Below are 15,546 nucleotides of genomic sequence, written 5' to 3' on the forward strand. Positions count from 1 at the left end.
GCGCATGGGAAAGGCAACAAAATAACCCCTCCCCATTTTGAATGGGATATTCCTATCTTAAAAAGTAATAATCGATTATCTCGGTAACCATGGGAGTTGGAGGGCAATAAAAATCTCCTGAACATGTTATTGCTATTTTGATAAAAATCCTGACCCCGTCCCCTTCTAGAGGTGAACCCACTGAAAATCTTAAATATTTTCTCTTTCTTTTACCAGGAGCTGACTGGTTTCATGGCTGTTTGAAGAATAAAATTGGTCTGGTACCTTGGAACTGTATTCACCAACGTTGACACCTTAATAAAGACACTTTTCCTAAGTGACACATATCCACTCTGCTGTCTACACAGACAGACCAACACACACACAGCCCGCTCTGTGTTACACAAATACATTTATTCAGGAAGAGACAAAAGTCTCAATTTTGAAAAAAACAACAACTTTTATTTGGCTGATTAAATATGATCACATTCTACAATAATTGTTAAATTTGGGTGCAGGGAAGGGAGGAGGAGGAGGAGGTAACAAAGCAAGGTACCTCACAATAAGTTATGTTTCACATTAAAAGACTAAGTACAACAATGTACTACACGTGATTACATAGTGTACAGCAATGAACCTCACATAAGATTGTGTGGTACCGTGCAATGTACCTCTTACATGATTAAACTATTAAACAGCAGTGTACTTCTCACATGATTGAACAGGAATGTACCCTCAAACAAACTGTTTCAAACAATAAAGGAGGTAGTTGGGGGGGGGGTGAAGAAATACCTGAGTCAAGGGAAACAACTCTTTTGACCGTTTACAACCGTTACCATAGTTACAAGCCTGCGTGTTGGTTGAGCTATGTGTAGTTCAATACCGAAACAAGAATCGAGTATAAGTGAGTATGTTGTAGCATCGTGATGTTGTGCCTATCATTCATTGCCATCACAGCGGATATTTGTCACTAGAAGCCGACTGAAACACTCAGATTTCAGACATCCTCCTCCTCCTCGTTAACTGGCCAATATTAAAATCACGACACTATTTGGAATTGAACCTGAACCTTATGGCAGTGTTGGCCGCAGGAAGGATTCAGTCATGTCGCCATAGACATTGCGGTAAGAGGTCTTCAGGAACTGGACGTAATTCTGCAAACTTCGATTTGTGCTTTGTGACTGTTCCAGACGGTCCTTCAGGTCGTGCAGCCGAGAATTACATCTGCGATCGTTCTGAAACAAAGTAAAAAAAAAAGATGTGGCATTAGACGAGGTCCAGGTGTGACAGGTAACCAGCCCCTCTAACTACACACGCTCTCTGACCTCACCATCCTCTCTCCAATTAAAGCTAACCAATTACACCTGTAACTATGCCCCCCCCCACCTTGCTTGTTATCATTCTACAACTTCCACACAATCTCTCTCTCTCTCTGACTGATGTAGGTAATACCCAGTTTTAATATCAGGTAGATGGCACTGGGTAGTTGGTCCTTCACTTGTTAGAAAAGAAAATAGATCGATGAAATAAAGTTTGATCTGAGGAAGAGACTAGTTTCATTTCCCTTGTTTCTGGGTCTCTCGATTACAAACACACTGACATCCTGAACTTGGCAATATATACCCCAATATACATACACACTAAACATATTCACTACTGCATACAAGCACCCTATGACAATAGTCAAACATACTCTATTGTACATACAAGCACACAAACACTCCATTAGTTGGAGGGGGGGGGGGAGAGCTAATTTATAAGAGATGTTGGTCTTACCTCATCCTTCTCCCTCTTCACTCTGTTCACCTCAGTTTTCACTTGATTCACTTGACATTCAAGATCCAAGATTTTCTGTTGAGATAATCTTTCCTGAAATTAAGAGAAAAAAAACAAAAGAAAAAACATTATTTAGCAAAAGAACAGCCACCCTTCCCTGTTCCCTCACACTCTCTCTTCTGCCACTGCAACTACTGGGGCTGCTGTTTGGTGTTGCATCACCCACTAACTTAATTCCTCCCCTTTACCCTTCACACAGCTCCCTCCTTTTCACACCTCCTGCAATAAGACCAGGACAATGCAGTCCCCGTCAACTATCACTGCACAGTCTCTCCCTGTCTCTCACTCACGCATAAACAACAACTACAATCTTCACAGTATTTCAGGGTCTTTCTTGGTAACCGCCATGGCAACCCGAGGGGACACACAGCACCCGACCCATCTCCATAGCAATCTGCGTTCATGTGCAAAGGATGAGTCCTTGAGTCCCTCTGATCATGCAATCGTAAGGATTTCAGTACTCCCCCCCCTACCCCCCACACATCAAAAAGTAGACTCACCTTTGACATGACCCGGTCATGGAAGCTGCTCGATTGCTGCTTCAGATCCTGCAGGGCGTTTTCTAGCTGATGAGTCAGGCTCATCGTTTCCTGAGTTTTCTCTTCCAGTCGGACCTGCAAACACAACAGTGTATATATGTGTATATATGTATATATAATTGGCTCTCCGTTGCTGATGATGATGATGAGTGTTCCTGTTCATTTGATCAACAGAACAGCCAGCTTGTGAAATTAGCATGCAATTGGCTGAGTACTCCACAGACTCAGAATGTGACAAGGCTGGCCCCTTGAATTACAGGTACAACTCATTTTTCCAGCTGAGTGGATGGGAGCATTGTGGTATAAAGCATCTTGCCCAAAGACACAACACATTTAATCCTGGTTGGTTTTCATATTTCTCCTGTCGCAATCATTTTCATTATTTGTTACAAACACCACCAATCTGTGGCAAGACCTTAACATTACACCCCCCACACACACCCATGTCTACCTTTTATCAGTCTTGATTCTAAGGTTACTGCCTTCTTAAACATGGTTGCCTACATCCACCCGGTAGTTTATGGAGGCCACATCTTCTCCATTTGTTTCGTAGCATGAACGTTTTCTTACCAATGTCCTTTGTATTTGCAATAACTTTACTGTGTGCACAATATATATATATATATATATATATATATATGTATATTGGCTAAAATCTGTACAGCGTATATTCTGTGTATGCGCATGCATATATATATATTATATAAAACGTATGTATATAATCTGTATAGTCTATTTAATAAATATTACATTGCTTGAGTGTGTGTGTATTTATATATGTGATTTAATTGCTATTTCACTAACTCTGTTTTTCCATTCTGCTGTAAACTCTTGAAAACAAAAAATATTTTTCAACTAAAATGTTTCCAAACGAGTTAAAATTCTATGTTTATAAATCATTAATGTACCTTAAGTGTGTTTTTTTTTTGTTATATTTTGATGTGCAACTTCTTTATTTTTTGATATTTAAAATTTAAGTATTTATTGAAACTTGAAGTTTTATTTTGTTCAATTATGAATGCTTTTTCATTCTTCTGTGTGGAGTGGTTTGGACAACAGGATTTCACTGCCTTGTCCTTACATAGTCTGGTGGCACAGACTTGTAAAGGAAGCTGCAAGTCTTTGATGCTGTGTTTGTGTTTGTACAAACAGTTGCAGTAGAATTATGAACATCACAAAGTGACTGAAGAGTGGTGAAAATTTTAACACCTTGACAAATAAGCAAGTTTTTTCATGAATGAATTTGGTAGACAGAAACTGAAAACTCATTCTACACTATACACACACAGAGAGGCTTCTTTCAGTTTCCATGTACCAGGTTCACTCACACAGCTGTAGTTTCTTTTCTTTTCTTTTTTTTTTTTGTTACTTCTATCATGGCTGTTGTAAAATTCGAAATGCAAATTGGATAGGGCAATGGAGAAAGATAACGATCTAACTTTTCAACGGTATCTCTGTCCTGGTTACCAATCCTTGAATTATATATACTGAATAAGGCTTCGACTGCTACAAAAACAGATAAATACTGCAAGTTCACAAAACGGTAATTATACTCTTTTCATTGTGTTTTACTTTAAGATGCTTTTTCCCTAATTTTCGTACAATTACTGATTCCCACCTACCCCCGTTTATTCCAACCCACCCGCTTATATGAATTTAAGCAAATGTCTGACTCACTCGCTTTTTCCAGCACCCCACTTCCTATTATTTGCAACCTGAGAGTAAATAACTGGTCTTTTAAAAAAAAAATCAAAGGAGACAACCTAGAAAAATTTTAGTTTTATACAGTTACCACTATACTATTAGCAATTTTCCACCCCTACTATCATTTATTCCAACCCACCTGCTTATTCCATCCCCCCACTATTATTTGGGAGCTGAGAGTAGTTAGAAAGTAAGTTTTTCAACCACACAGCCACACCTGAGTGTGTATGTATATGTTATGTGATCATACGAATTTAGAAACTTTGAGAGAGCATGAGATAATTCTTTCTTTGGAAAGGTGAATCTCGAAGCGGACAAACCTATAAGAAATAGTATAGACATTGGATTAAAAAACTTTTTGGATAAAAAGGGCAGCTTTTGACATTTTTTTTCCCCCTATGCAGTAGAATTTTTTTAACAATATTTACGAATACATTTATGGCCTTGTCTGCTTTAAGATTCACCATTCCAAAGAAAGAATTTTGCACACACACTTGTATATATATATATGTATATATATGTATGTATATATATGTATATATATATATGTATATATATATATATGTATATATATATATATGTATATATATATATATATGTATATATATATATATATGTATATATATATATATGTATATATATATATATGTATATATATATATATGTATATATATATATATATATATATATATATATATATATATATATATATATATATATATATATATATATATATGTATATATATATATATATGTATATATATATATATATGTATATATATATATAGGGGTTTTATATACATCGATATCACCACCTCCAAACAAATGACAGCTTTGAAAGACAAACTCCTGACTTACGTTGTTCTGGCGGATGGTTTCCTCTCTCTTGGATATGGTAGTCATTAGTTCACGATTCTGTTCTGTAACTTCTAGAAACTTCCTGAACAATGAAATTAAACACTGTATAAACCATAGTCACAACTCTCCTCTCTCTTTCTCTCTCTCTCTCTGTACAGCTGGATGACTCAAGTGGGACTAAACAACAGCGTTGAAGGGTTCCAAAGATTCTGGGACCCATTGATATACAACAGACAGCTCTACAAGGGGTCACAATGCTGCTGTAGGTCCATACCCAACAGCAACACTGTGACTGTGTCCTATTAACCTTGCAGAGCAATACAGAAAAGACAAACCTATATAAACAATTGTTTAAAGGTCAACATTTTTAGTTCCCTCACCACCACAGTATAGGGATCAGAGAGGGGCCTGTGTTGTGGTTCAACATCCCACTAGAGAGAGTAGACAAGGGTCTGTGTTACAGCCCTTATATCTCTCTATCAAAGCTCCCTGGTCTGATATCACATTACAAGACATGGAGGAAAAGGAAATAGAGCAGCTGTTTTTCAGCTACCTGTAGGAAAACAAGATTAATGATAATTAGAATTAATTAAAGGAATTAACATGGGTTTTGTGGTTAAAGAGTTAAAATTCTGATGCCTGCACAATCAATTTCAACTCGGATGATTGCAGTCATTTTGTTGGAGACATTAGGTAAAGGACTCTGTCAATTTCTGTTCAGTTGTGTTAACGTTTTAAATACAGGCAATATTTTATAAATAGTTAATTAGAAACGACATTTAATAGTGTCTTTTCTCTCTCGTGTGCCATGTCTACAGGCATTAGTGATCCCTGACTTTTACACAAAAGCCTCAACATTCGTAATTTCTCTTGTGAAAGATACAGCAATGGCTTCTTGTTGCCATCTACTAGTTTATTTACATTTTATTCTGCAGAGCTGACCCTTGAAGACCAGTGGCTTTATGTAACACATGTCAAAAAGTTCTGTATTCTGAGCCACGGGGCCATCCTGCATGTCCTGCTGAAATTGCAGAGCATCTGATGTACCTGTGCACCTAAAATGCCTGTGCATCTTTTATGCCATCAAAAATGGTAACTACTTCACCCAATGAACCAGTGACAGGCCCCTTGGCAAGCTGTGATCAACAACTCTTGTTATTTATAAAACAGTTTCACCAAATGACAGAACGAAGATAAAAACATTGGCACTGACCGTTCCAATGTGTCGGCTTTATTCCTTAAACTTCGGTTTTCCTCCACATATTCATGGCTCATTTGTTTGGTCTCTTCTAGCATCTCATTGACATGTTCCAGCTGCGGAAATACAAGACAAACAGACAGATATAATAGTAGTGGCAATGGTGATCGGTAATTAGTGAGAAAAGGAGAAAGAGGGGAAGTGGAGGAGGTGAGAGAGTCTGGACACTGGACAAAAAGTGGACATGCAAGCAGGCAGAGTTCAGGGGTTAATCTGCATTAATATGGCTATTGTGAAACTCCTTTATGTCCAGTATGTCTGGTATCCCTTGCAAGGCACAGGCCACTTTGTGTTGCCCTGCTACATCACTTCATATTGTCCAGTTTGGACACCTCGCGTTGTCCAGTCTGGACACTTCCAATGGGGTGGGACAGGGTGCTGGATAGAACAATCCATAAGACAAGACTCGTATGTCCTTTGGATCTCAAAGTGGGAGACATTGCATGAAACACCCAGAACTGTTCAACTCAACACGGCTGCGTCTGTGTCAGGGCTCATGGCCTCCATCAATCTTTCAATCTTTAAGCATAATTTTTTTTCATTAATGCAAATATTACGAATGTAGAAGGAAGGATAGAAACAATCCCAGTACATTACTGGTACTTATTTCTATGGCATACTACATACACCACCCACATCATGTCACCTCCATCCCACCCACCAAACACACATAGCAGAGAAGACCTCTTCACTGATACCTTAGGTTTCTCGTCAGTGGAGTTAGTCAATTCCACAGATTTCTTTTACCAAATTCCACTCAAAAGGCTTTGATTGACAGGAAGCTATAGAAGATGTCACAAACACAACGAACAACAACGAATGTGAAGCCACAGTTTATTAATCCGATGGCCCTGCATATAAACTCACACAATAATAATAATAATAATAATAATAAATTTGGGGGAGGGGTATAGACGATCACATCGACCCCAGTACTTGACTGGTACTTAATTTATTGACACCGAAAGGATGAAAGGCAAAGCCGAATAATAATAATAATGATTTAAAATTTTGACACAAGGCCAGCAATTTGGGGGAGGGTCAAGTCAATTGCATTAACCTCAGTGTTCAATTGATCCTTATTTTATCGACCCCCAAAAGAATGAGAGTCAAAGTTGACTCTGGCAGAGTTTGTACTCAGAACATAAAATCGGATGAAATGCTGCTAAGCATTTTGCCCAGCAAGGTAATGGTTCTGTCACTTCACTGCTATGATGATGATGATGATAGCTTACCTTTGAAGTAAGTTCTGCAATGAGTTTGATGTTTTCCATGTTCTTCCTCTCAGACAAATGTAACTGTTGCTCAAAGTCTTGCACTTTTAGTTCTGTGGTCTTCAACATCTCTGGCAGAGGTTCCAATTCTAACAGACGTTGGTGTAACCGTTTCTTCACCTGAAAACAGACATCCACAATCCACTCAGCTGGCAAAAACGAGTTGTACCTGTAATTCAAAGGACTAGCTTTGTCACATTTTTTTGTGTCACACTGAATCTCCCTCATAACTACATCAAGTGTATGTGTGCCTCTGGAGTACTCAACCACTTGCATGTTAACTTCATGAGCAGGCTGTTTGGTTGATCGAATCAACTGGAACCCTCCATGTTGTATCTGATTGAGTGCTGGGCCATATATTCTGTTCATGAATTGCCACTTAAAGAGCAGCATAGTGTATAACAGCATTGAGTTGGAACTCCATGCATTCCATTCCACACCAAAACAGAAGATCAGGAAGACAATTCCTCTCCTTACACAATTATTTCCATGTTTGAGCTTTGGAGACTAAAATGGTGATGAAGGACAGATAAATGGTACAAGACAGCAGAAAAGGGATTTTATTTATTTGTATAATCTTTACATGTGTTTCAGTGATGATTACACAATGATTATGCAATATGAGACACCTCAAACTATTAAACGCAAATACCTCTGGAGATAAACCTAGGTACCTGAAATTATTAAATTCAAATACCTCTAGAGATAAACCTAGGTACCTGAAATTATTAAACTCAAGTATCTCTAGAGTTAAACTTAGGTACCTGATATTATTAAACTGAAGTACCTCTAGAGATAAACCTAGGTACCTGAAATTATTAAACTCAAGTACCTCTAGAGATAAACCTAGGTACCTGAAATTATTAAACTCAAGTACCTCTAGAGATAAACCTAGGTACCTGAACTTATTAAACTCAAGTACCTCTAGAGATAAACCTAGGTACCTCCAGTGATAGATACCAAATAGCTCCAAGTACTTCTGGAGGTAGTTGCAAGGTACATCCAGTGATATATACTAGGTACCTCAAAATATAAAACCCAGGTATCTCGAGTGTAGAAAAAGAAAACTCACAAACCTTATCCAGTTCGTCTTCTCCTTCTTTCTGGATGCGACTGTTTTGTTTCTGTTGTTCTTCCAACAGACTCAGTGTGTTATTAGCTTCATTTCTGGATATGTCCATCTTAGAGGAAGACAGGAGGATACAATTGTCATATAGAAGATACAGTTGTGACAGTAGGGAAGGAGTTGCAATACAGAGGCAAGGGTTATAGGTGGGGGGGGGGGTAACATTTTAACACAGGGCTTCTTTTTGTAACTAATTAACATATTGCAACAATCAGGGCCAATATTTTTATTTTCTTTCTGTCTTGCTAAGATTATTTTATAAATAACAGTGCCAGGGATGTAGCCAGCCCACTTATGCGTACCTTTCCTACATTGGACACTAAACTCCGCTTGCGAAGACTTGTTGAGGCAAGTGAAATCGAAATCGAACTAAATTCGACGACTGGCATGAACATAACACAGTGATGATTGTGATGATGATGATGATGATGGTGGTGATAGTGGTGGTGATGATGATGATGATAAAGACATCAGTGGTGCCATCTACTCACCCTGCTTTTGTATTCTTCAATGGTTTCTTCAGCCTGTGTCAGTTTGGTCTGCAAATGGCTGATATTGGTTTCAGCTTCGGTCAACTTTGACGTCAGTTCCTCTTGGATAGACTGGAAAGAGAATTACTAACAATGACCAACTGACTAAGAAGTGACCAAGGACCAAGAAGGACCCAAATCTTTAATGTCCCCCTGTGTTGACCAATAATCTAATTACAGTGAATAGAATGACTATAGGTGACGACTGCCTACTTTGTCCAGTTGAGTGTCCCCCACACAGGGTGAGCGACATCAAATATCTGATGGTCAACTATGACGTTGTGCAGTAGAGTTAACTGTAACAGTGAACAATAGTTGTAGTGTTAAGCACACCAGTGAACAATAGTTGCAATGTTAATTGTAACAGTAAACAGTGTTGGCATTGTTAAATGTGGCAGTGAACAAGTGTAGCGTTAACAATGAACAATAGTTCTAGTGTTAACTACAGCAAAATTTGTTGTGTAGCCCCGGTGCATATCATATAAGACATTCCAGCTATGCCCATCTCGTCTGTATACTATGGACTACATCAGCCAATGAATTCTTCTTCAAGATAGTGGTACATGAGCTGAGAGATTTGGCTGTTATTTCTAGCAAGTTAAAAAACTGCGTCAGAGGCTTTCTCATTGACTTGAAACAAAAACACCAGTGATGATGGTGTTAACTATAACAGTGAATAGTAAACAGTAACAGTAAACACTAGTGGTGGTAGTAATTGTGACAGTAAACATCACTGGGGGTGTTAACTGTGACAGTAAACAGTTGTTGGTGTTAACTTAGAATTATTAATGTGATGTTAACTGCAACAATAAACAAGATGTTTACCATTAATTTCTCATTCTCCTGACATTTGTTCTGACACTCCAACATCTTCTCCTCCAGTCTGGCTGACATTCTAGATGTTTCTGTAGAATTGTCCTCATAGAGGTGGATCTTATTTTTCAGATCTTCCATTTGTCTGTGAGAAGAGAGAGAAAGACAGAGAAATGGTTCAAACTCCATGGGAGATTTACAAATACAGTAGCACACACATATATACATTTATACACACACACAGAGCTGGCAGAAACGTTAGCACGCCGGGCGAAATGCTTAGCAGTATTTCCTCTGCCTTTATGTTCTGAGTTCAAATTCCGCTGGTTGCTTCTTTGACACAGTATGGCCAAAATTAAATGTGACCAGATTAACACCTTCTCAAATAACTTTATACAAGAATCTCTCTGTTATGTTCTAAACATTAACTGAATTACATAAAAAAAAAAAATTTTAACTGTTAATTATTTGATTATTTTACGATTAAAATTCTTGATTTTGATCCCCAAATGAATTCAAACAAATACACAGTGTATGTTATTTCTTTGGAGAAACTTGAGGCATAAACATGGCTGAATGCTTATCATCATGTTTATTTGTACAAAATACACAAAGACTTCCTTGCAGAAAAGGCTTCAGAAGAGAGACAGAAAGACACACACATCTGTACATACATGTTTATACACATACACATTTATCTATCTACCTCTCTCTCTCTCTACACACACATACATATACACATGGATTGATTGTATGTATGTGTGTACATTGTATGATTGTATGTATATACATGTATATGCAACAGACACACACACACACATAGGAAAAGGTGGTGGGGTGGGCAACTTACTGCTTTAGCTTAGAACATTCTGCAAGAGCTGAGCTCTTCTCTTGGCCAGTTTGTTCCAGTCTTGTCCTGTAGACATCAAGCTGTGTGTTGGCATCAGTGAGTTCTTTATCTTTGTTTAGCAATTCAGTGTTTAGTTGTTCCACAGTGTCTTCTGTGTGGCTGGCTTTCTGCTTCAGTAGCCTGAAAGAAATTACACCAGGGAGACACATAAAAAACACACACACACACATTTACCAAGTTGGAAAACAGAGAAATCTAATGGATACAAAGTAATTTATCAATTAATCAACATAATCACCAATTATTGTTTCGTTTCACAAACAAAATTAAAATTACAAAACAAAGGTGCAAGAGTGGCTGTGTGATAAGTAGCTTACTTACCAACTACATGATTCTGGGTTCAGTCCCACTGCATGGCACCTTGGACAAGTGTCTTCTATTATAGCCTCAGGCCAATCAAAGCCTTCTTAGTGGATTTGGTAGACAGAAACTGAAAGAAGCCTGTCGTGTGTGTGTGTGTGTGTGTGTGTGTCTGTGTGCGTGCGCGTGTCTGTGTGTATGTATGTATGTATGTCCCCCCCCCCCATCGTTGGTTGACAATCGATGTTGGTGTATCTACGTCCCTGTAACTTAGCAGTTTGGCAAAAGAGACCCATAGAATAAGTACTAGGATTACAAAGAATAAGACCTAGGATCGATTTGCTTGACTAAAGGCGGTGCTCCAGCATGGCCACAGTCAACAAGTAAAAGAATAAATAGATAAATATATAATTTTGCCTTTTAAATCCCTGGTACTTATTCTGTTGGTCTCTTTCGCTGAAACACTAAGAGGGTTGTAAACACACCAACACCGGTTGTCAGGCAGTGACTAGGGACAAACACAGACACATAGCTATATAATGACAGGCTTCTTTCAGTTTCCATCTACCAAATCCACTCAGAAGGCTTTTGTTGGCTAAGGGCTATAGTAAGAAGACACCCAAAGGTGCCATGCAGTGGGACTGAACCTGGAACCATGTGGTTGCAAAGCAAACATCTTATCACACAGCCATGTCGCTTTCAAATAGAGAAAATATTAAATCCCTTGATTTACCACCCCTGCACGACAAACATTATTTTAGCCAAACCAGTGGTAAACTCTACCAGATATAACCATCGGTTTCAGTTCGGTCAGCGACATCGCTGTGAGAAAAAAAAGTTACACATCATCTCGTTTGTTAATTAATTACTACAGAAATTAACAGCGTTTCAATATTTTGAAATATCTTGAAAGTGGTCGAACTGTTTATCACTTTGAATACTACCGATTCCATTGAAATCTTGATCCTGTGAGCGGTGATAGAGAGTTGCTTCGGTTGTTAATTAATAAAAACCTCGATCCAGAACTCTCTATTTCCAACAACATCAAAACTAACAAAGACATCACTGACCGTGTTGCTTTCTTCAGGTAACCTTTGTCCTTGTCTGACTGGTCTTTAACTGTGGACATTTGATGTTGCAGCCGTTTGTTGTCCATCACAGCCTCAGCTAATTGCTTCTCCAGGGTCTGACAAATAAAAAAATTTAAAAAATGTTAATGACACTGACAATCATAGTCATTTAATTACACTTACTGTGGAGGCGCAATGGCCCAGTGGTTAGGGCAGCGGACTCACGGTCGTAGGATCGAGGTTTCAATTTCCAGACCAGGCATTGTGAGTGTTTATTGAGCGAAAACACCTAAAGCTCCATGAGCCTCCGGCAGGGGGTGGGGTCGCGAACTCTGCTGTACTCTTTCACCACAACTTCCTCTCACTCTTTCTTCCATAGGAGGTGGTGAAGCACGATCTTCAAATGTTGGGCCTCACAGAGGCAATGACAAGCAACCAAGACCTTTGGAGATATGCTGTGCTTGAGAAGACCCATCAAGCCAAATAAGATTGTGGCTGATGCCAATGTCATATAAAAAGCACCCTTCAAATGTTGGGCAATATGCTGCGCTTGTGAAGATCTGTTGAGCCAAGTGAAATTGTAGCTGTGGTCGATGCCAGTGCCGTCTGACTGGCACCCATGCCATGTAAAAAGCACCATTTGAGTGTTGGGCTTCATGGAGGAGGTGACAAGTAACCAAGACCTTCAGAGATATACCAGGCTTGTGTCGGCTGGTCCAACCAAGTGGGACCATCGTTATGACCGATGCTGGGGTCAGGTCAGAGGCATGTAAAGACACCCACTACACTCTCGGAGTGGTTGGCATTAGGAAGAGCATCCAACTGTAGAAAGTATGCCAAATCGGATTGGAACCTGGTGCAGCTCCCCAGCTTACCACTTTTCAGTCAAACTGTCCAACCCATGCCAGCAGGGAAAGCAGACATTAAATGATGATGATGGACTTGTTGACCTCAGTTGGACTTGAACTCAGCATGCAGAGAGCCACAACAAATATATCACAAAGCATTTTGTTTGATGCTGAAATGAGTCTGCAAACCTTACACTGACAACCTTAGAACCAACACCATTCTATGTCTCTCTCTCTCTCTCAAAGGAGAATACTAGAAACATTATTTATTGTATGTGACTGAAGTAGAATTAAGTTTAAAATAGCAACCTATGTATCATACTCAAAGTATGTACAACACTGAAAACCTAATTAAATGTGGAAGCGCAAAGAGGCAGAAAAAAGGATTTAACAATGCCACCATCACTATAACTGCTGGACAATTTTCATTAGCTGCTGATATATTCCTGGGTTCTCTTTAACACTCTATATCTAGAAGAGAAACTATCTCAGGACAAATACCACCTTCAATTAGGCTTTCAATGATGATTCTGCTTTGAGTATGATATGCAGATTGCTATAGAAACATTTACATAGTATATTCCTCATGATAAATAAACTTACTGAACTTTCCTGCCAAACTCTTGTACTGCCACTAGAAAGCCCCCACCCATCCCACTACATGGCACCAACTTACTTCTGTCTCGATACCAACAAAGAAGTAGATGTTATACAATATGTTATAGGTTTACCTGTATCTGTACAGACATTCTGTTGCAGTCTGCTTCTTTAGTTCGAAGTTGTCTTTGAAGATGGCCCCGTGTTTGTTCTACTGATTTCTGAAGACGTTTTAGTGAATTTAATTCTTCCTGGAACAGAGCAGCAACATATACATACATTACCCAAGTTGAGTTCATAGGTATATATTCTACACACCTTAAACACATGCATGCATACACACACACACACACACTCTCATACACAAGAATTCTACACAACCAGCAGGCAATGTTTTGTGTTTGAAGTGCAGCCATGGTTCCTATGTAAGCACTGTTACCATTATGAAGGCAATGGCAGTAGCCATGAGTGCTTTTAGAAGTGACAGACTCATGAAAATCTTTCCAAGGAAAAACAGAGTCATTGAGAGTCTTGAAAATACCCCCAAGAGAAGACAGATTATCAGAAACCAACCAGTAAATGACATCTACCATAACATGAAGCAGATGTGAAGACACACTCAACCGACTCCACATCCAACTTCAAGACTATCAAAGACAATTCTTTGGCTCATGTGTGCAGAGGTTCTCAAAGAACTCAAATAAGTCATTCATTTCCACAAAGGACCAAAATCTGCATGTCAAATTCACCAGGTCCCACACAGACTGGACCCTCAATTAGTGAAATCAAGTGAAGTGGATGAATGAATTGAGACTCATTTTGTATCTGATGGCAGGATGTATGTAAGACTATCATCTGGGTTACAAAGTGAATATCAGCCATTTTAGAAATATCAAGAATGAAAGTGTTGCAACAGCATGGTCTGCAGAGGTTTATCAGCTTCAGATCCTGGCACCATTAACCAAGAAATGTTTGAAGGTGGATTGAGAGATGATAGCCTTAGTCTGGTTCTGATGACCATTTGTGGCTTGAATTGGTTCTGATCTCAGATACACTGTATAGTCAATCAAGGAAACTATTTATTGTAATGATAATAAATGCCCTTGAAGGAATTTTTGTAGATAGAAACTGTAAGAAGCCCATCGTATTTAAGTGTGTGTGTGTAATGGATTCTTACAGTTTCCATTGACCACATTCCTTTACAAAGTATTGGTCATTCTGAGGTTTTAGTTGAAAAACATTTTCCCAATGAGCTGCATGTGAGACTGGACCTGAAGTCCCATGGTTGGGAGGCAAACACTTGAACCCTTTAGATGCAAAAACTTCATGGTTATTGCAGTAATGAAGTTACTGCTAAAATATACTGCTAAAATATCTGCTAAAATATACAATTGGTGTTTTCTGAAAGTCATGTTGCTTCAATAAACTTGACCTGTACCAACAGGAAAATAGTCTCAAACATGACATTGATAAACAAAATATAGATTGGTGTATAATGTTGCTTTTCTGCTGTTCGGGGTTATAGAATTCTGAGTGAATATACTGATTTCTGCAGTAAAAGGGTTAACCATAAAGCCATGCCTGTACACACACACACACACACACACACAGAAGAATAAAATAGTGACCTTTTGTTCCGACACAGTGGCTTCTAAATGAGATATAGCTCTGTCTTGAGTGAACTGGTCAAGAATCAACTTCTGTAAGATAAAACAGAGAGAATCAAATTTATATATATATATATATATATAAGGTTTATTACGATATTACGGCATTCTGTAACCCTTCTGAGCGTGCGCATTTTTCAATTCTAGTTTTGGACTTGTACTCTTCAGGAGATAATATTTAAAAGAAAAAAAAAGACGTTTAAAGTACATAGGTTTTTAGTTATCATTTTACGTTCT

General features: G+C 38.5%; 2 protein-coding genes across 3 annotated transcripts in view; one reads left to right on the forward strand and one right to left on the reverse strand.

Annotated features, from left to right (window-relative positions):
- Positions 1-3,113, forward strand: part of LOC106868796 (neutrophil cytosol factor 2) — a 42,807-nt gene extending 39,694 nt beyond the window's left edge. The window contains exon 10 of one of the 2 annotated variants that reach the window (XR_008266478.1): positions 217-235. Coding sequence is in view for 1 of the 2 variants with exons in the window: in XM_014914214.2 (XP_014769700.1) it covers positions 217-290 (74 nt within the window). In the remaining variant the exon portion in view is untranslated. Of the gene's footprint in view, positions 1-216 lie in introns of both variants that reach the window. The other variant, XM_014914214.2, reaches the window with a different exon arrangement.
- LOC106868786 (outer dense fiber protein 2) overlaps positions 420-15,546 on the reverse strand; it is a 94,263-nt gene continuing 79,136 nt past the window's right edge. Inside the window, exons 9-21 of the mRNA XM_052975528.1 lie at positions 15,271-15,342; positions 13,777-13,893; positions 12,198-12,313; positions 10,768-10,947; positions 9,930-10,062; positions 9,066-9,176; positions 8,525-8,629; positions 7,410-7,568; positions 6,130-6,230; positions 4,917-4,998; positions 2,316-2,429; positions 1,756-1,848; positions 420-1,214 (exon numbers count right to left, since the gene is read on the reverse strand). Coding sequence (XP_052831488.1) covers positions 1,050-1,214; positions 1,756-1,848; positions 2,316-2,429; positions 4,917-4,998; positions 6,130-6,230; positions 7,410-7,568; positions 8,525-8,629; positions 9,066-9,176; positions 9,930-10,062; positions 10,768-10,947; positions 12,198-12,313; positions 13,777-13,893; positions 15,271-15,342 — 1,548 coding nt within the window. The 3' untranslated portion in view covers positions 420-1,049. The remainder of the gene's footprint in view (positions 1,215-1,755; positions 1,849-2,315; positions 2,430-4,916; positions 4,999-6,129; positions 6,231-7,409; positions 7,569-8,524; positions 8,630-9,065; positions 9,177-9,929; positions 10,063-10,767; positions 10,948-12,197; positions 12,314-13,776; positions 13,894-15,270; positions 15,343-15,546) is intronic.

Source organism: Octopus bimaculoides, chromosome 21 (genome assembly GCF_001194135.2).
Source record: "Octopus bimaculoides isolate UCB-OBI-ISO-001 chromosome 21, ASM119413v2, whole genome shotgun sequence".
Lineage (NCBI taxonomy): Eukaryota > Metazoa > Mollusca > Cephalopoda > Octopoda > Octopodidae > Octopus > Octopus bimaculoides.